The 18931-nt window shown below is 61.5% G+C and overlaps 1 gene segment (V, D, J or C); it reads left to right on the top strand.

The window, feature by feature from the left end:
• Nucleotides 1-11515: 11515 nt before the first annotated feature.
• LOC142051217 (immunoglobulin heavy constant epsilon-like) lies at nt 11516-14977 on the top strand (the record flags this gene model as incomplete). The annotated part of the segment is given in 4 exon segments: nt 11516-11825; nt 12720-13058; nt 13932-14261; nt 14511-14977. Coding segments are annotated over 4 exon segments (1314 nt in total), but the record flags the coding sequence as incomplete, so codon positions are not given.
• Between the last annotated feature and the right edge of the window lie 3954 nt (nt 14978-18931).

The following is an 18931-nucleotide window of genomic DNA, read 5'->3' as shown; positions in this document are numbered from 1 at the left end:
AGTCTGGGAGCTTAGAGCCGAGCTTTGCTAGCACAGCTCTGAGCTGAGCTTTCCTCGGCAGTCTGGGAGCTTAGAGCCGAGCTTTGCTAGCACAGCTCTGAGCTGAGCTTTCCTCGGCAGTCTGGGAGCTTAGAGCCGAGCTTTGCTAGCACAGCTCTGAGCTGAGCTTTCCTCGGCAGTCTGGGAGCTTAGAGCCGAGCTTTGCTAGCACAGTGCTGAGCTGAGCTTTCGTCGGCAGTCTGGGAGCTTAGAGCTGAGCTTTGCTAGCACAGTGCTGAGCTGAGCTTTCCTCGGCAGTCTGGGAGCTTAGAGCTGAGCTTTGCTAGCACAGTGCTGAGCTGAGCTTTCCTCGGCAGTCTGGGAGCTTAGAGCCGAGCTTTGCTAGCACAGCGCTGAGCTGAGCTTTCGTCGGCAGTCTGGGAGCTTAGAGCCGAGCTTTGCTAGCACAGCTCTGAGCTGAGCTTTCCTCGGCAGTCTGGGAGCTTAGAGCCGAGCTTTGCTAGCACAGCGCTGAGCTGAGCTTTCGTCGGCAGTCTGGGAGCTTAGAGCCGAGCTTTGCTAGCACAGCTCGGAGCTGAGCTTTCCTCGGCAGTCTGGGAGCTTAGAGCTGAGCTTTGCTAGCACAGTGCTGAGCTGAGCTTTCCTCGGCAGTCTGGGAGCTTAGAGCCGAGCTTTGCTAGCACAGCGCTGAGCTGAGCTTTCGTCGGCAGTCTGGGAGCTTAGAGCCGAGCTTTGCTAGCACAGCGCTGAGCTGAGCTTTCGTCGGCAGTCTGGGAGCTTAGAGCCGAGCTTTGCTAGCACAGTGCTGAGCTGAGCTTTCCTCGGCAGTCTGGGAGCTTAGAGCAGAGCTTTGCTAGCACAGCTCTGAGCTGAGCTTTCCTCGGCAGTCTGGGAGCTTAGAGCAGAGCTTTGCTAGCACAGCTCTGAGCTGAGCTTTCCTCGGCAGTCTGGGAGCTTAGAGCCGAGCTTTGCTAGCACAGCTCTGAGCTGAGCTTTCCTCGGCAGTCTGGGAGCTTAGAGCCGAGCTTTGCTAGCACAGTGCTGAGCTGAGCTTTCGTCGGCAGTCTGGGAGCTTAGAGCCGAGCCTTGCTAGCACAGTGCTGAGCTGAGCTTTCGTCGGCAGTCTGGGAGCTTAGAGCTGAGCTTTGCTAGCACAGCGCTGAGCTGAGCTTTCCTCGGCAGTCTGGGAGCTTAGAGCCGAGCTTTGCTAGCACAGCTCTGAGCTGAGCTTTCCTCGGCAGTCTGGGAGCTTAGAGCCGAGCTTTGCTAGCACAGCTCTGAGCTGAGCTTTCCTCGGCAGTCTGGGAGCTTAGAGCCGAGCTTTGCTAGCACAGCTCTGAGCTGAGCTTTCCTCGGCAGTCTGGGAGCTTAGAGCCGAGCTTTGCTAGCACAGTGCTGAGCTGAGCTTTCCTCGGCAGTCTGGGAGCTTAGAGCTGAGCTTTGCTAGCACAGCGCTGAGCTGAGCTTTCCTCGGCAGTCTGGGAGCTTAGAGCCGAGCTTTGCTAGCACAGTGCTGAGCTGAGCTTTCCTCGGCAGTCTGGGAGCTTAGAGCCGAGCTTTGCTAGCACAGCGCTGAGCTGAGCTTTCGTCGGCAGTCTGGGAGCTTAGAGCTGAGCTTTGCTAGCACAGTGCTGAGCTGAGCTTTCGTCGGCAGTCTGGGAGCTTAGAGCCGAGCTTTGCTAGCACAGCTCTGAGCTGAGCTTTCCTCGGCAGTCTGGGAGCTTAGAGCCGAGCTTTGCTAGCACAGTGCTGAGCTGAGCTTTCGTCGGCAGTCTGGGAGCTTAGAGCCGAGCTTTGCTAGCACAGCTCTGAGCTGAGCTTTCGTCGGCAGTCTGGGAGCTTAGAGCCGAGCTTTGCTAGCACAGCGCTGAGCTGAGCTTTCCTCGGCAGTCTGGGAGCTTAGAGCCGAGCTTTGCTAGCACAGTGCTGAGCTGAGCTTTCGTCGGCAGTCTGGGAGCTTAGAGCCGAGCTTTGCTAGCACAGCTCTGAGCTGAGCTTTCCTCGGCAGTCTGGGAGCTTAGAGCCGAGCTTTGCTAGCACAGTGCTGAGCTGAGCTTTCGTCGGCAGTCTGGGAGCTTAGAGCCGAGCTTTGCTAGCACAGCTCTGAGCTGAGCTTTCGTCGGCAGTCTGGGAGCTTAGAGCCGAGCTTTGCTAGCACAGCTCTGAGCTGAGCTTTCCTCGGCAGTCTGGGAGCTTAGAGCCGAGCTTTGCTAGCACAGCTCTGAGCTGAGCTTTCCTCGGCAGTCTGGGAGCTTAGAGCCGAGCTTTGCTAGCACAGCTCTGAGCTGAGCTTTCCTCGGCAGTCTGGGAGCTTAGAGCCGAGCTTTGCTAGCACAGCGCTGAGCTGAGCTTTCCTCGGCAGTCTGGGAGCTTAGAGCTGAGCTTTGCTAGCACAGCGCTGAGCTGAGCTTTCCTCGGCAGTCTGGGAGCTTAGAGCCGAGCTTTGCTAGCACAGCGCTGAGCTGAGCTTTCCTCGGCAGTCTGGGAGCTTAGAGCCGAGCTTTGCTAGCACAGCTCTGAGCTGAGCTTTCGTCGGCAGTCTGGGAGCTTAGAGCTGAGCTTTGCTAGCACAGTGCTGAGCTGAGCTTTCCTCGGCAGTCTGGGAGCTTAGAGCAGAGCTTTGCTAGCACAGCTCTGAGCTGAGCTTTCGTCGGCAGTCTGGGAGCTTAGAGCTGAGCTTTGCTAGCACAGCGCTGAGCTGAGCTTTCGTCGGCAGTCTGGGAGCTTAGAGCCGAGCTTTGCTAGCACAGCGCTGAGCTGAGCTTTCGTCGGCAGTCTGGGAGCTTAGAGCCGAGCTTTGCTAGCACAGCTCTGAGCTGAGCTTTCCTCGGCAGTCTGGGAGCTTAGAGCCAATCTTTGCTAGCACAGCTCTGAGCTGAACTTTTCTGGGTAATATCAAACCTGAGCAGTGCTAGCACAGCTCTGAGCTCAGCTTTTCTAGACAGTTCTAAAGCTAAGCACGGCCATCACAGCTTGATAAGCACGGCATGTGCTTGCTAAGCCTGGCTGGCACAGCTTGAGGCCAACCACGCCTTGCATGGCTCTAAGCTGGGCTTTGCTAGACAAGATTGAAGCAGGGCATTGCTGGTAGAGGTCTAAGCTGGGCTTTCCAGGTAGTACTGGGGCTGAGCAAGCCTAGAACAGCTCGGTAAGCCTGGCTGGCACAGCTTGATACTGAAAGCGGCTTGTGTGGCTCTAAGCTGGGCTTTGCTAGACAAGATTGAAGCTGGGCATTGCTAGCAGGGCTCCGAGCTGGGCTTTGCTAGATAATATTGAGGCTGAGCGTGGCCTGCACAGCTCTGAGCTGGGCTTTGCTGGGTAATGTTAAGCTGAGCAGAGCTTGCACACCACTAGGCTGGCTTTCCTAGACAATACTCAAGCTGAGCATGGCTAACCAAGCCCTAAGTTGAGCTTTCTTGCTAAAAGTCAAAGCTTAAAGCTGAGCATGGCTAGCCAAGCTCTAAGCTGGGCTTTCCTAGGGAGTACTAAAGCTGAGCAATATTAGCACAGCTCACTGAGCTGAGCTTTCCTTGGTATTATGGAGGCCAAGCACGGCTCGATAAGCCTGGCTGGCACAGCTTGACGCTGAGCACAGCTTAATGGCTTAGAGCTGGGCTTTGTTAGATATTACTGAAGCTGAGCTTTGCCTGCAAGACTCTAAGCTTGGCTTTGCTCAATAATATCAAAGCTCAAGACTGGTAATGGCTAGCATAGCTCTGGGCTGGGCTCTCCTAGGCAATACCAACGCTGAGCACTGTTAGCAGAGCCTAAGCTGGGCTTTCTTAGATAATATCAAAGCTGAGCATGGCTAGGACAGGTCTGAGCTGGGCTTTTCTAGCTAATAGAGACTCCGAGCATAGCAAGCAGAGCTCTAAGCTGGGCATTCCTTGGTAATATCAAAGCTGAGCATGGCTAGCCCAGCCCTAAGCTGGGCTTTCCTAGAAAATATCAACGCTCAAAGCTGAGCATGGCTAGGACAGGTCCAAACTCGGCTTTTCCAGATAATAGAGACGCCGAGCACGGCTGGCAGAGCTCTAAGCTGGGCTTTCCTACATAATAGTGAATCTCAGAGCTGGGCTTTGCTGGGTAATACTGAGGCTGAGAAAGGCTAGCATGGCTGCAAGGCTCAACACCGAGCACAGCTTGCATGGCTCAAGGCTGGGCTTTGCTAGGCAATACTGAAGCAGGGCGTGGCTAACGGCCCACACCTGAGCTTTGCTAGATAATACTGAACCTGCTAAGTGCTAGGACAGCTCTAAGCTGGGCTTTCCAAGGTAGTATCCAAGCTGAGCAGAGCTTGCACAGCTCTGAGCTGGGCTTTCCTCGGCAGTCTGGGAGCTTAGAGCCGAGCTTTGCTAGCACAGCTCTGAGCTGAGCTTTCCTCGGCAGTCTGGGAGCTTAGAGCCGAGCTTTGCTAGCACAGCTCTGAGCTGAGCTTTCGTCGGCAGTCTGGGAGCTTAGAGCCGAGCTTTGCTAGCACAGCGCTGAGCTGAGCTTTCGTCGGCAGTCTGGGAGCTTAGAGCCGAGCTTTGCTAGCACAGCGCTGAGCTGAGCTTTCATCGGCAGTCTGGGAGCTTAGAGCCGAGCTTTGCTAGCACAGCGCTGAGCTGAGCTTTCCTCGGCAGTCTGGGAGCTTAGAGCCGAGCTTTGCTAGCACAGTGCTGAGCTGAGCTTTCCTCGGCAGTCTGGGAGCTTAGAGCCGAGCTTTGCTAGCACAGCTCTGAGCTGAGCTTTCCTCGGCAGTCTGGGAGCTTAGAGCCGAGCTTTGCTAGCACAGCTCTGAGCTGAGCTTTCCTCGGCAGTCTGGGAGCTTAGAGCCGAGCTTTGCTAGCACAGCTCTGAGCTGAGCTTTCCTCGGCAGTCTGGGAGCTTAGAGCCGAGCTTTGCTAGCACAGCTCTGAGCTGAGCTTTCCTCGGCAGTCTGGGAGCTTAGAGCCGAGCTTTGCTAGCACAGCTCTGAGCTGAGCTTTCGTCGGCAGTCTGGGAGCTTAGAGCCGAGCTTTGCTAGCACAGCTCTGAGCTGAGCTTTCGTCGGCAGTCTGGGAGCTTAGAGCCGAGCTTTGCTAGCACAGCTCTGAGCTCAGCTTTTCTAGACAGTTCTAAAGCTAAGCACGGCCATCACAGCTTGATAAGCACGGCATGTGCTTGCTAAGCCTGGCTGGCACAGCTTGAGGCCAACCACGCCTTGCATGGCTCTAAGCTGGGCTTTGCTAGACAAGATTGAAGCAGGGCATTGCTGGTAGAGGTCTAAGCTGGGCTTTCCAGGTAGTACTGGGGCTGAGCAAGCCTAGAACAGCTCGGTAAGCCTGGCTGGCACAGCTTGATACTGAAAGCGGCTTGTGTGGCTCTAAGCTGGGCTTTGCTAGACAAGATTGAAGCTGGGCATTGCTAGCAGGGCTCCGAGCTGGGCTTTGCTAGATAATATTGAGGCTGAGCGTGGCCTGCACAGCTCTGAGCTGGGCTTTGCTGGGTAATGTTAAGCTGAGCAGAGCTTGCACACCACTAGGCTGGCTTTCCTAGACAATACTCAAGCTGAGCATGGCTAACCAAGCCCTAAGTTGAGCTTTCTTGCTAAAAGTCAAAGCTTAAAGCTGAGCATGGCTAGCCAAGCTCTAAGCTGGGCTTTCCTAGGGAGTACTAAAGCTGAGCAATATTAGCACAGCTCACTGAGCTGAGCTTTCCTTGGTATTATGGAGGCCAAGCACGGCTCGATAAGCCTGGCTGGCACAGCTTGACGCTGAGCACGGCTTAATGGCTTAGAGCTGGGCTTTGTTAGATATTACTGAAGCTGAGCTTTGCCTGCAAGACTCTAAGCTTGGCTTTGCTCAATAATATCAAAGCTCAAGACTGATAATTATTAGCAGAGCCTAAGCTGGGCTTTCCTAGGTAATATTGAAGCTGCACAAGGCTAGATCAGCTCTAAGCTGGGCTTTGCCTTACAATATCAAAGATCAAAGGTGATCTCTAGCTCAGCCCTGATCTGAGCTTTGCTACATAATCTTAAACTGAGCATGGCTAGCCAAGCTCTAAGCTGGGCTTTTCTAGGTAAGCTTGAAGTGGAGCTTTGCCAGCAAGGCTCTAAGCTGGGCTTTACTCACGCACAGTGAAGGCGGGCCTTGCTAGGCAGCCTCTAGGCTGGGCTTTGCTAGCTAAGCTCACGTCTGAGCCCAGCTGGCACAGCTCACCCAGCCGTGTCACGCCTAAACCCGCTCCCGGGGGACCACACCCGAGGGGCGGGGCCGAGGGGGGCGGGGCCCGATCCCACCCCCCACCCCCCAATCCCGGCTGGGATCCCGCCCTCCCCCCCATCCCGATTGGCTCCCACCTGGCTCCGCCTCTCGCCGCCAGCAGCCGCCTGCGGAGGGGAAGAACCCAAATTAAGGGCGAAACAGTAAATTTGGCCATTGATCCTATTGGCCATTGATCCTATTGGCTATTGGCTCTATCAGCTATTGATCCTATTGATTATCGACCCTATTGGCTATTAATTGTATTATTAATCCAGCCTATTGGCTATTGATCGTATTATTTATCAGCCCTATTGATTATCGACCCTATCGGCCATTGATTCTATTGGTTATTAATTCTATTATTTATCAGCCCTATTGGCTATTGATCCTATCAGTTATTGATCCTATCAGATATTGATCCTATCGATTCTTGATCCTATTGGTTATCGGCTCTATTGGCCATTGATCCTATTATGTATCAGCCCTATCGGCTATTGATCCTATCGGCTATTGATCCTATTGGTTACCAGCCCTATTTGCTATTGATCCTATTGGCTATTGATCCTATTGGCTATTGATCCTATTGGCTATTGATCCTATTGGTTATTGACCCTATCAGTTACCAGCCCTATCGGCTATTGATCCTATTTGCTATTGATCCTATTTGCTATTGATCCTATTTGCTATTGATCCTATCGGCTATTGACCGTATTGGTTACCAGCCCTATCGGTTATTGACCCTATTTATCAGCCCTATTGGCTATTGATCCTATTGGCTATTGATCCTATTGGCTATTGGCTATTGATCCTATTGGCTATTGACCCTAGGGATCCTCAATCCCATTGGTCATCGGCCCTAACTCTCCCCGATCCTGTTGGCTGCCGCCCCCTCACGCCCAGCGGGGGGGGAGGGGCCGCCCCACCCTCACCCCGGGGCTAGAAAGGGCGATTTTGGGGCTGCCCCTCCCCCTCCCGCCGTGGCCCGATTTTGCAGAAATTCACCCAAAGTTGGCGCCGGGCGGGGGAGGTGACGCCCGGCCGCCTTTTTCCACCCGGGGGTGGGCCTCGCCGGGGGGGGGAGGGAGGGGGGTTTTTGAGTGAATTCTTCGGTATTTCTGGTTTTGCACTTTTTTGATCATCTCCCTTCCGGGCCCAGGCGGCGGCTCCTTGACCAAAAGCACCCGTTTGGACCCAAAAACCTCCCTTCTGCCCCCAAAAAAGCACCGGCAGGGGGGCGAGAACTGCCTTATGGACCCAAAAAGCTCCAGTTCGGACCCAAAAATATCTCTTTTGGACTCAAAAAGCTCGATTTTGGACCCAAAAATCTTCCTTGTGGAAACAGAACTTGATTCTGCACCCAAAAAGCTCCGGTTTGGACCCAAAAATCTCGATTTTGGACCCAAAAACCACCATTATGGAACCAGAACTTCAGGTTTGGACCCAAAAGGCTCAATTTTGGACACAAAAATCTTCATTATGGAAACAGCAGTTGATTTAGGACCCAAAAATCTCTGGTTTGGACCCAAAAATCTCTATTTTGGACTCAACAATCTCATTATGGATCCAGAACTTCAGGTTTGGACCCAAAAAGGCTCAATTTTGGACCCAAAAGTCTCAATTTTGAACCCAAAAATCTTCATTATGGAAACAGAAGTTGATTTTGGACCCAAAAAGCTCCGGTTTGGACCCAAAAAGCTCCAGTTTGGACTAAAAAATCTCTATTTTGGACCCAAAAACCACCATTATGGAACCAGAACTTCAGGTTTGGACCCAAAAAGCTCATTTTTGGACCCAAAAACCACCATTATGGAACCAGAACTTCATTTTTGGACCCAAAATCTCGCAGCCAGAGGCAGGGATGGGCTGGGGGGAGATGTGGGGCGGGGGGGGAGATGTGGGGCAGGGACAGGTGTGGGTCACAGCTGTGGGACTGGGAGAGGTGTGGGTCACGGTTAGCTGTGGGTCACGGTTAGCTGTGGGGCAGGGAGAGCTGTGGGGCAGGGAGAGCTGTGGGTCACAGTTAGCTGTGGGTGAGGAAGAGATGAGGGGCAGGGAGAGCTGTGGGGCAGGGAGAGCTGTAGGTCAGGGAGAGCTGTGGGTCACAGCTGTGGGTGAGGGAGAGCTGTGGGGCAGGGAGAGCTGTGGGTCACAGTTAGCTGTGGGTGAGGAAGAGATGAGGGGCAGGGAGAGCTGTGGGTCACAGCTGTGGGGTAGGTAGAACTGTGGGGCAGGGAGAGCTGTGGGTCACAGTTAGCTGTGGGTGAGGAAGAGCTGAGGGGCAGGGAGAGCTCTGGGTCACAGCTGTGGGGCAGGGAGAGCTGTGGGTCACGGTTAGCTGTGGGTCAGGGAGAGCTGTGGGTCATGGGGAGCCGTGGGTGACAGAGGGCTGTGGGTCACAGTAAGCTGTGGGTGAGGGAGAGCTGTGGGTCAGGGAGAGCTGTGGGTCACAGCTGTGGGACTGGGAGAGCTGTGGGTCACAGTTAGCCGTGGGGCAGGATGAGCTGTAGGTCAGGGGGAGCCATGGGTCACAGTTAGCTGTGGGGCAGGGCGAGCGGTGGGTCACGGTTAGCTGTGGGTGAGGGAGCGCTGTGGGTCACAGTTAGCTGTGGGTCACGGTTAGCTGTGGGTCACAGTTAGCTTTGGGTGAGGGAAAGCTGTGGGGCCAGGAGAGCTGTGGGTCACAGCTGTGGGGCTGGGAGAGCTGTGGGTCACAGTTAGCTGTGGGTGAGGGAAAGCTGTGGGGCCAGGAGAGCTGTGGGTCACAGCTGTGGGGCTGGGAGAGCTGTGGGTCACAGTTAGCCATGGGTCAGGGTGAGCCGTGGGTCACAGTGAGCCGTGGGTCAGGGGGAGCCGTGGGTCAGGGGGAGCCGTGGGTCAAGGGGAGCTGTGGGTCACAGTAAGCTGTGGGTCAGGGAGAGCTGTAGGTCAGGGAGAGCCGTGTGTCACAGTTAGCTGTGGGTGAGGAAGAGCTGAGGGGCAGGGAGAGCTCTGGGTCACAGCTGTGGGGCAGGGAGAGCTGTGGGTCACAGTTAGCTGTGGGTGAGGGAGAGCTGTGGGTCAGGGAGAGCTGTGGGTCACAGTTAGCTGTGGGGCAGGGAGAGCTGTGGGTCACAATTAGCTGTGGGTGAGGGAGAGCTGTGGGTGAGGGAGAGCTGTGGGTCACAGTTAGCCGTGGGGCAGGGAGAGCAGTGGGTCACAGTTAGCTGTGGGTGAGGGAAAGCTGTGGGGCCAGGAGAGCTGTGGGTCACAGCTGTGGGGCTGGGAGAGCTGTGGGTCACAGTTAGCTGTGGGTCAGGGAGAGCTGTGGGTCACGGTTAGCTGTGGGTCACAGTTAGCTGTGGGGCAGGGCGAGCTGCGGGCCAGGGCCAGCTGCGGGGAAGGGCGAGCTGTGGGTCAGGGAGAGCTGTGGGTCACAGTTAGCCCTGGAGCAGGGAAAGCTTTGGGCAGGGTGAGGTGTGGGGCATGGAGAGGTGTGGGGCACAGAAATCTATGGGGCAGGGAGAGCTGTGGGGCAGGACGAGCTGTGGGTTTCAGTTCGCGGTGGGGCAGGGAGAGCCGTGGGTCACAGTTAGTTGCGGGTCAGGGAGAGCTGTGGGTCACAGTAAGCTGTGGGTCTGGGCCAGCTGTGGGGCAGGGAGAGCTGTTGGTTACAGTTAGCTGTGGGTCAGGGAGTGCCGTGGGGCTGTTAGAGCCGTGGGGCAGGAGCACTGTGGTCACAGTTATCCATGGGGCAGGGGGAGCCATGGGTCACAGTTAGCTGTGGGGCTGGGGGAGCGGTGGGTCAGGGAGCTGTGGGTCACGGTTAGATGTGGGGCAGGGAGGTCTATGGGTCAGGGCGAGCTGTGGGTCTGGGCCAGCTGTGGCGCAGGGCGAGCTGTGGGTCACAGTTAGCTGTGGGGCAGGGAGTGCCATGTGGCTGGTAGAGCTGTGGGGCACGAGCGCTTTGGGTCACAGTTAGCTGTGGGTCAGGGAGAGCCGTGGGTCACAGTTAGCTGTGGGGCAGGACGAGCTGTGGTTCAGGGAGAGCAGTGGGTCACAATTAGCGGTGGGTCAGGGGGAGCCGTGGGGCAGGGAGAGCTGTGGGTCACAGTTAGCCGTGGGGCAGGAAGAGCTGTGGGTCATGGTTAGCTGTGGGTCAGGGAGAGCTGTGGGTTAGGAGTGCTGTGGGGCAGGACGAGCTTAGGGGCAGGGAGAGCTGTGGGTCACGGTTAGCTGTGGGTCAGGGAGAGCTGTGGGTCATGGGGAGCCGTGGGTGACAGGGAGCTGTGGGTCACAGTAAGCTGTGGGTGAGCCAGGAGAGCTGTGGGTCAGGGAGAGCTGTGGGTCACAGTTAGCCGTGGGTCAGGACGAGCCGTGGGTCAGGGAGAGCTGTGGGGCAGGGAGAGCTGTGGGTCACAGTTAGCCGTGGGGCAGGACGAGCTGTGGGTCATGGTTAGCTGTGGGTCAGGGAGAGCTGTGGGTTAGGAGTGCTGTGGGGCAGGACGAGCTTAGGGGCAGGGAGAGCTGTGGGTCACGGTTAGCTGTGGGTCAGGGAGAGCTGTGGGTCATGGGGAGCCATGGGTCAGGGAGAGCTGTGGGTCAGGGAGAGCTGTGGGGCAGGACGAGCTGTGGGTCACAGTTAGCCGTGGGGCAGGAAGAGCTGTGGGTCACAGTTAGCCGTGGGGCAGGGAGAGCTGTGGGTCACAGTTAGATGTGGGGCAGGGAGAGCTGTGGGTCAGGGAGAGCTGTGGGTCACAGTTAGCTGTGGGTGAGGGAGAGCTGTGGGTCACAGTTAGCTGTGGGGCAGGGCGAGCTGTGGGTCAGGGAGAGCTGTGGGTCACAGATAGCTGTGGGTCATGGTTAGTTGTGGGTCACAGTTAGTTGTGGGTCACGGTTAGCTGTGGGTCAGGGAGAGCTGTGGGTCACAGTTAGCTGTTGGTCAAAGTTAGCCGTGGGTCAGGGAGAGCTGTGGGTCACAGTTAGCCGTGGGTCACAGTTAGCTGTGGGTCACAGTTAGCTGTGGGTGAGGGAAAGCTGTGGGGCCAGGAGAGCTGTGGGTCACAGCTGTGGGGCCGGGAGCGCTGTGGGTCACAGTTATCCATGGGGCAGGGAGAGCCGTGGGTCACAGTTAGCCGTGGGGCAGGACGAGCTGTGGTTCAGGGAGAGCCGTGGGGCACAGAAACCTACGGCACAGGGACATCTGTGGGGCAGGGCGAGCTGTGGGGGAGGAGGCGTCGTGCACCACGCCCTGTGGGGCGGAGCCTTTGCGGCCCCACCCCGCTGCCGTGGGGCTGGCCTGACCCCCCCCCCCCCCTTCCCGCCCCACAGCCCCCGCCTCCTCGCCCTCCGTCTTCCCCCTCACCACCTGCTGTGGGGCGCCGGTCGGCCCCGTCACCCTGGCCTGTTTGGTGATTGGCTACAACCCGGGCCCCGTCGACGTCACCTGGGGCGGGGCCGCGGGCGGAGCCACCACCTTCCCGCCCATCCGTGACGTCAGCAGCAGCCTCTACACCCTCAGCAGCCAGCTCCACCTGCCCCACGGCGCCCAGCCCCACACCTACACCTGCAGGGTCACCCATTCCCCCACCGGCAGTGACGTCACCAAGGAGGTCAAAGGTAAGGGGGCGGGGCGGGGTGGGAGGGCGGCCGTTGGACCATCCGAGCTCCGCCCACCCCCACCCCCCTCGCCCAGCCCCATAAGTTGTGTGCGAGGAGGTGGGGCGTCCCCAAACCCCATTGGCCAGCGGAGGCTCCTCCCCATTCCATGACCCACATAAGGAGGTGGGGCATCCTCAAACCCCATTGGCCAGCGGAGGCTCCTCCCCATTCCATGACCCACATGAGGAGGTGGGGCGTCCTCAAACCCCATTGGCCAGCGGAGGCTCCTCCCCATTCCATGACCCACATGAGGAGGTGGGGCGTCCTCAAACCCCATTGGCCAGCGGAGGCTCCTCCCCATTCCATGACCCACATGAGGAGGTGGGGCGTCCTCAAACCCCATTGGCCAGCGGAGGCTCCTCCCCATTCCATGACCCACATGAGGAGGTGGGGCATCCTCAAACCCCATTGGCCAACGGAGGCTCCTCCCCATTCCATGACCCACATGAGGAGGTGGGGCATCCTCAAACCCCATTGGCCAGCGGAGGCTCCTCCCCATTCCATGACCCACATGAGGAGGTGGGGCATCCTCAAACCCCATTGGCCAACGGAGGCTCCTCCCCATTCCATGACCCACATGAGGAGGTGGGGCATCCTCAAACCCCATTGGCCAGCGGAGGCTCCTCCCCATTCCATGACCCACACGAGGAGGTGGGGCGTCCTCAAACCCCATTGGCCAGCGGAGGCTCCTCCCCCTTCCATGACCCACATGAGGAGGTGGGGCATCCTCAAACCCCATTGGCCAACGGAAGCTCCTCCCCCTTCCATGACCCAAGCCATGAGGTGGGGCATCCTTGAGCCCCATTGGCCAGTGGAAGCCCCTCCCCTGACCCCTCCCCCCCCCCCCCGCAGTGTGCGAAGCTCCGGCCACTCCCGTCGCTCCAGAAGTCAAGGTCCTCAACGGCGGCTCCTGCTCGGCCAATCAGGGCCAAGAGTTGGTGGAGCTCCTCTGCCTCGTCACCGGCTTCTACCCGCCCCCCGTGGAAATCGAGTGGCTGGTGAACGGCCAATCAGGTCACGTGCTGGGCACCCAGGAGCCCGTGTGGCAGGAGCAAGGGGGCGGAGCCTACTCGACCACCAGCCGGGCCAACGTCACGCAAGAGGATTGGCTGGAAGGGCTGACCTACACCTGCCAGGTGGAACATCCCGCCAGCGGCGCCACCATCCAGGCCCACGCGCGGAGCTGCTGCGGTGAGGTCACGGGCGGGGCCGGGGGCGGGGCCGCGGCGGGCGGGGCTCGGGCGGCCATCTTGGGTGGCGACAATGGAGAGCGTTGGGTGGCAACGTTGGGTGTCAACGTTGGGTGGCACCAATGGAGAATGTTGGGTGTCAACGTTGGGTGTCAACATTGGGTGTCGCCAATGGAGAGCGTTGGGTGGCCACATTGGGTGGCACCAATGGAGAACGTTGGGTGTCAAAGTTGGGTGGCACCAATGGAGAGCGTTGGGTGTCAACATTGGGTGGCACCAATGGAGAGCGTTGGGTGTCAACATTGGGTGGTACCAATGGAGAGTGTTGGGTGTCAACGTTGGGTGTCAACATTGGGTGTCACCAATGGAGAGCGTTGGGTGGCCACATTGGGTGGCACCAATGGAGAACGTTGGGTGTCAAAGTTGGGAGGCAACTTTGGGTGTCGCCAATGGAGACTGTTGGGTGTCAATGTTGGGTGTCAACGTTGGGTGTCACCAATGGAGAGTGTTGGGTGTCAACGTTGGGTGGCGCCAATGGAGAACCTTGGGTGTCAACGTTGGGAGACACCAATGGAGAACGTTGGGTGTCAATGTTGGGAGGCGCCAATGGAGACCGTTGGGTGTCAACGTTGGGTGTCAACGTTGGGTGTCAACATTGGGTGTCGCCAATGGAGAGCGTTGGGTGGCCACATTGGGTGGCACCAATGGAGAGCGTTGGGTGTCAACGTTGGGTGGCCACGTTGGGTGGCACCAGTGAAGGTTGGGTGTCACACGGAGACCGGTGGGTGCCCACCCACCCCCCCCCCACGGGGACCGCGGGAGGCTGGCGGCCCCACCCACCTCCCTCCCTTCCCCCCCCCCCTTCTGCCCGCAGACGGCGACCCCCTGCACTCCTCCCCCATCCTCCTCTACGTCCTGCCCCCGCGCGTGGGCGACCTCTACGTCAGCCGCCTCCCCAAGCTCCGCTGCCTGGTCACCAACCTCCCCAGCGACTCCGGCGTCCAGCTCCTGTGGATCCGCGAAAAGCCCGGCTTAGTTAGTCCCGACTTCTTAGACCTCCAAGAGCAGTTTAACGGCACCTACACGGCCACCAGCTCCTTGCCCATCACCACCGAGGACTGGGAAGCCGGCGAACGCTTCACCTGCGTGGTGAAACACGCCGACCTCGTCGTGCCGCTCAACAAGACCATCTCCAGGCGCACCGGTAAGCCCCGCCCCCCCGCCCGCTCCCCTGAAACCCCGCCCACTTTAGAATGACCACCATCTTCCAACACCTCCCCCCACCCCGCCTGAAAAACACCCCTTAAAACCGCTCATTTTACCCCAAAAACCAATCGGATTCTTCGTCCGGGCAAGCTCAACCCCCGCCATCTTCCACCACCTCCCCCCGCCCCCAAATTCCCCTTAAACCCGCCCCTTTTGACCCAAGAACCAATCGGCTTCTCTCATGCAGGCAAGGTCTCCGCCCCCACCATCCTCACCTTCCCGCCCCACCCCTCCGAAACCGGCCAATCCCAGCTCACCCTCACCTGTTACGTCCACGGGTTCCACCCGGAGCACGTCGAGGTCAAGTGGCTGAAGAACAACCAAGACGCCGCCGCGGGCGCTTACGTCACGACCCCGCCCCTGAGGGAGGGGCCAAAGGAAACCACCTACTTCCTGTACAGCAAGATGGCCGTCGCCGCCGCCTCCTGGTTGGCCGGCGACTCCTACAGCTGCGTCGTCGTCCACGAGGGGCTGCCAATGAAAATCGCCAAGCAGGAAGTGCGGAAAAGCCCCGGTAATTGAGCGGCGGGGCCACGCCCACTTCCTGCCCCGCCCCTTTAAGCCTCGCCCAACCCAGCCCAGCTTTGGCGATGACCTCATGGACCTTCCGAGCAGCCAATAAAACGGGAGCGGGCTCGTCTCGCACCGCCAGGACTCCGCGGCGTGACGTCATTGGGTGGCGAAGGGGGGAAGGGGGCGGGACGCGGCGGGATGGGGGGGGCGAGGCGGGAGCAAAGAGCTGCTTCCCCATTGGGTGGCAAAAGGGAGGTGGTCCCGCCTTTGGAAGGCCACGCCCTCTGCCAATAGAACAGGGCGGCGCCGGCAAGGGCGGGGCTCAAGGGGGTGCGGTGAAGGCCCCGCCCACCCCCTCACACTTCCCCAACCAATCAGATGCAGGAGTAGGTTAAAGCGTCGCCTCCCGACCCCGGCCGAGAGCCAATGGGGGCCGTTTCCCCTCTGGGGGAAGGGGTGGGGCCCCGGTTCGTCCAATCCTAGGGCGGGGCAGGGCGGGGCAGGGTGAGGCAGGGTGGGGGAGGGGTGGGAGTCAGAGGTTGAAGGGCCCGGCTGGGCGTTTCCCCAAGGGGTGGCTCCGCCCCTTGTGTGGGGCGGGGTGGGAAGGGCAGAGGAGGAGGGGCTTGGGGGCAGGGCGCGGCCTCGGTGGGTCGGTCGGTCGGTGGGTCGGTCGGTGGGTCGGTGGGTCGGTGGGTCGGTGGGTCGGTCGGTCGGTGGGTCGGTGGGTCGGTGGGTCGGTCGGTGGGTCGGTCGGTCGGTGGGTCGGTGGGTCGGTCGGTGGGTCGGTGGGTCGGTCGGTCGGTGGGTCGGTGGGTCGGTCGGTGGGTCGGTGGGTCGGTCGGTGGGTCGGTCGGTCGGTCGGTGGGTCGGTCGGTGGGTCGGTGGGTCGGTCGGTCGGTCGGTCGGTGGGTCGGTCGGTCGGTCGGTCGGTCGGTGGGTCGGTCGGTGGGTCGGTGGGTCGGTGGGTCGGTGGGTCGGTCGGTCGGTGGGTCGGTCGGTCGGTCGGTCGGTCGGTGGGTCGGTCGGTCGGTCGGTGGGTCGGTCGGTGGGTCGGTCGGTGGGTCGGTGGGTCGGTCGGTCGGTCGGTCGGTGGGTGGGTCGGTGGGTCGGTCGGTCGGTCGGTGGGTCGGTCGGTCGGTCGGTCGGTGGGTCAGTCGGTCGGTCGGTCGGTGGGTCGGTGGGTCGGTCGGTGGGTCGGTCGGTCGGTCGGTCGGTCGGTGGGTCGGTCGGTCGGTCGGTCGGTCGGTGGGTCGGTCGGTCGGTCGGTCGGTGGGTCAGTCGGTCGGTGGGTCGGTGGGTCGGTCGGTCGGTCGGTGGGTCGGTGGGTCGGTCGGTGGGTCGGTCGGTCGGTCGGTGGGTCGGTCGGTGGGTCGGTGGGTCGGTCGGTGGGTCGGTCGGTCGGTCGGTGGGTCGGTCGGTCGGTCGGTCAGTCGGTGGGTCGGTGGGTCGGTGGGACGGTCGGTGGGTCGGTCGGTGGGTCGGTCGGTCGGTCGGTCGGTGGGTCAGTCGGTCGGTCGGTCGGTGGGTCGGTGGGTCGGTGGGACGGTCGGTCGGTCGGTCGGTGGGTCGGTCGGTCGGTCGGTCGGTGGGTCAGTCGGTCGGTCGGTCGGTGGGTCGGTGGGTCGGTCGGTGGGTCGGTCGGTCGGTCGGTCGGTCGGTGGGTCGGTCGGTCGGTCGGTCGGTCGGTGGGTCGGTCGGTCGGTCGGTCGGTGGGTCAGTCGGTCGGTGGGTCGGTGGGTCGGTGGGTCGGTCGGTCGGTCGGTGGGTCGGTGGGTCGGTCGGTGGGTCGGTCGGTGGGTCGGTCGGTCGGTCGGTGGGTCGGTCGGTGGGTCGGTGGGTCGGTCGGTGGGTCGGTCGGTCGGTGGGTCGGTCGGTCGGTGGGTCGGTGGGTCGGTCGGTGGGTCGGTGGGTCGGTCGGTCGGTGGGTCGGTGGGTCGGTCGGTGGGTCGGTGGGTCGGTCGGTGGGTCGGTCGGTCGGTCGGTGGGTCGGTCGGTCGGTGGGTCGGTGGGTCGGTCGGTGGGTCGGTCGGTCGGTCGGTCGGTGGGTGGGTCGGTCGGTGGGTCGGTGGGTCGGTCGGTCGGTCGGTCGGTGGGTGGGTCGGTCGGTGGGTCGGTGGGTCGGTGGGTCGGTCGGTGAGTCGGTCGGTCGGTGAGTCGGTCGGTCGGTGGGTCGGTGGGTCGGTCGGTGGGTCGGTCGGTGGGTCGGTCGGTCGGTCGGTGGGTCGGTCGGTGGGTCGGTGGGTCGGTCGGTGGGTCGGTCGGTCGGTGGGTCGGTCGGTGGGTCGGTGGGTCGGTGGGTCGGTGGGTCGGTCGGTCGGTGGGTCGGTCGGTCGGTCGGTCGGTGGGTCGGTCGGTCGGTGGGTCGGTCGGTGGGTCGGTCGGTCGGTGGGTCGGTCGGTCGGTCGGTGGGTCGGTGGGTCGGTCGGTGGGTCGGTCGGTGGGTCGGTGGGTCGGTCGGTGGTCGGTCGGTGGGTCGGTGGGTCGGTGGGTCGGTGGGTCGGTGGGTCGGTGGGTCGGTCGGTCGGTCGGTCGGTCGGTGGGTCGGTCGGTGGGTCGGTGGGTCGGTGGGTCGGTGGGTCGGTCGGTCGGTGGGTCGGTCGGTGGGTCGGTGGGTCGGTCGGTCGGTCGGTGGGTCGGTCGGTGGGTCGGTCGGTCGGTCGGTGGGTCGGTGGGTCGGTCGGTCGGTCGGTCGGTGGGTCGGTCGGTGGGTCGGTGGGTCGGTGGGTCGGTGGGTCGGTGGGTCGGTCGGTGGGTCGGTGGGTCGGTCGGTGGGTCGGTCGGTGGGTCGGTCGGTCGGTCGGTCGGTCGGTCGGTGGGTCGGTCGTGGGTCGGTCGGTGGGTCGGTCGGTCGGTCGGTGGGTCGGTCGGTCGGTCGGTCGGTCGGTCGGTCGGTCGGTGGGTCGGTCGGTCGGTCGGTCGGTCGGTGGGTCGGTGGGTCGGTCGGTGGGTCGGTCGGTCGGTGGGTCGGTCGGTGGGTCGGTCGGTCGGTGGGTCGGTGGTCGGTCGGTCGGTCGGTCGGTGGGTCGGTCGGTGGGTCGGTCGGTGGGTCGGTCGGTGGGTCGGTCGGTGGGTGGGTCGGTCGGTCGGTCGGTGGGTCGGTCGGTCGGTCGGTCGGTCGGTGGGTCGGTCGGTCGTCGGTCGTCGGTCGGTCGGTGGGTCGGTCGGTCGGTGGGTCGGTCGGTCGGTCGGTCGGTCGGTGGGTCGGTCGGTCGGTCGGTCGGTGGGTCGGTCGGTGGGTCGGTCGGTCGGTGGGTCGGTCGGTGGGTCGGTGGTCGGTCGGTGGGTCGGTCGGTGGTCGGTCGGTCGGTGGGTCGGTCGGTGGGTCGGTCGGTCGGTCGGTGGTCGGTCGGTGGGTCGGTGGGTCGGTCGGTGGTCGGTCGGTCGGTGGGTCGGTCGGTCGGTCGGTGGGTCGGTCGGTGGTCGGTCGGTCGGTGGGTCGGTCGGTGGGTCGGTCGGTGGGTCGGTCGGTCGGTCGGTGGGTCGGTCGGTCGGTCGGGTCGGTCGGTGGGTCGGTCGGTCGGTGGGTCGGTCGGTCGGTCGGTGGGTCGGTCGGTGGGTCGGTCGGTGCGGTCGGTGGGTCGGTCGGGTCGGTCGGTCGGTCGGTCGGTGGGTCGGTGGGTCGGTCGGTGGGTCGGTCGGTCGGTCGGGGGTCGGTCGGTCGGTCGGTGGGTCGGTCGGTGGGTCGGTCGGTCGGTCGGTCGTCGGTCGGTCGGTGGGTCGGTCGGTGGGTCGGTCGGGTCGGTCGGTGGGTCGGTCGTGGTCGGTGGGATCGGTCGGTGGGTCGGTCGGTGGGTCGGTCGGTGGGTCGGTCGGTGGGTCGGTGGGTCGGTCGGTGGGTCGGTGGTCGGTCGGTCGGTGGGTCGGTGGGTCGGTCGGTGGGTCGGTGGGTCGGTCGGTCGGTCGGTCGGTCGGTGGGTCGGTCGGTGGGTCGGTGGGTCGGTCGGTCGGTCGGTCGGTCGGTGGGTCGGTGGGTCGGTGGGTCTCGGTCGGTGGGTCGGTCGGGTCGGTCGGTGGGTCGGTGGGTCGGTGGGTCGGTGGGTCGGTCGGTCGGTCGGTGGGTCGGTCGGATCGGTCGGTCGGTCGGTCGGTGGGTCG

This window comes from Phalacrocorax aristotelis, unplaced genomic scaffold (assembly GCF_949628215.1).
Source record: "Phalacrocorax aristotelis unplaced genomic scaffold, bGulAri2.1 scaffold_239, whole genome shotgun sequence".
Lineage (NCBI taxonomy): Eukaryota > Metazoa > Chordata > Aves > Suliformes > Phalacrocoracidae > Phalacrocorax > Phalacrocorax aristotelis.
Note: the sequence above shows the minus strand (reverse complement) of the source record. Positions and strands in the feature narration are given on the sequence as shown.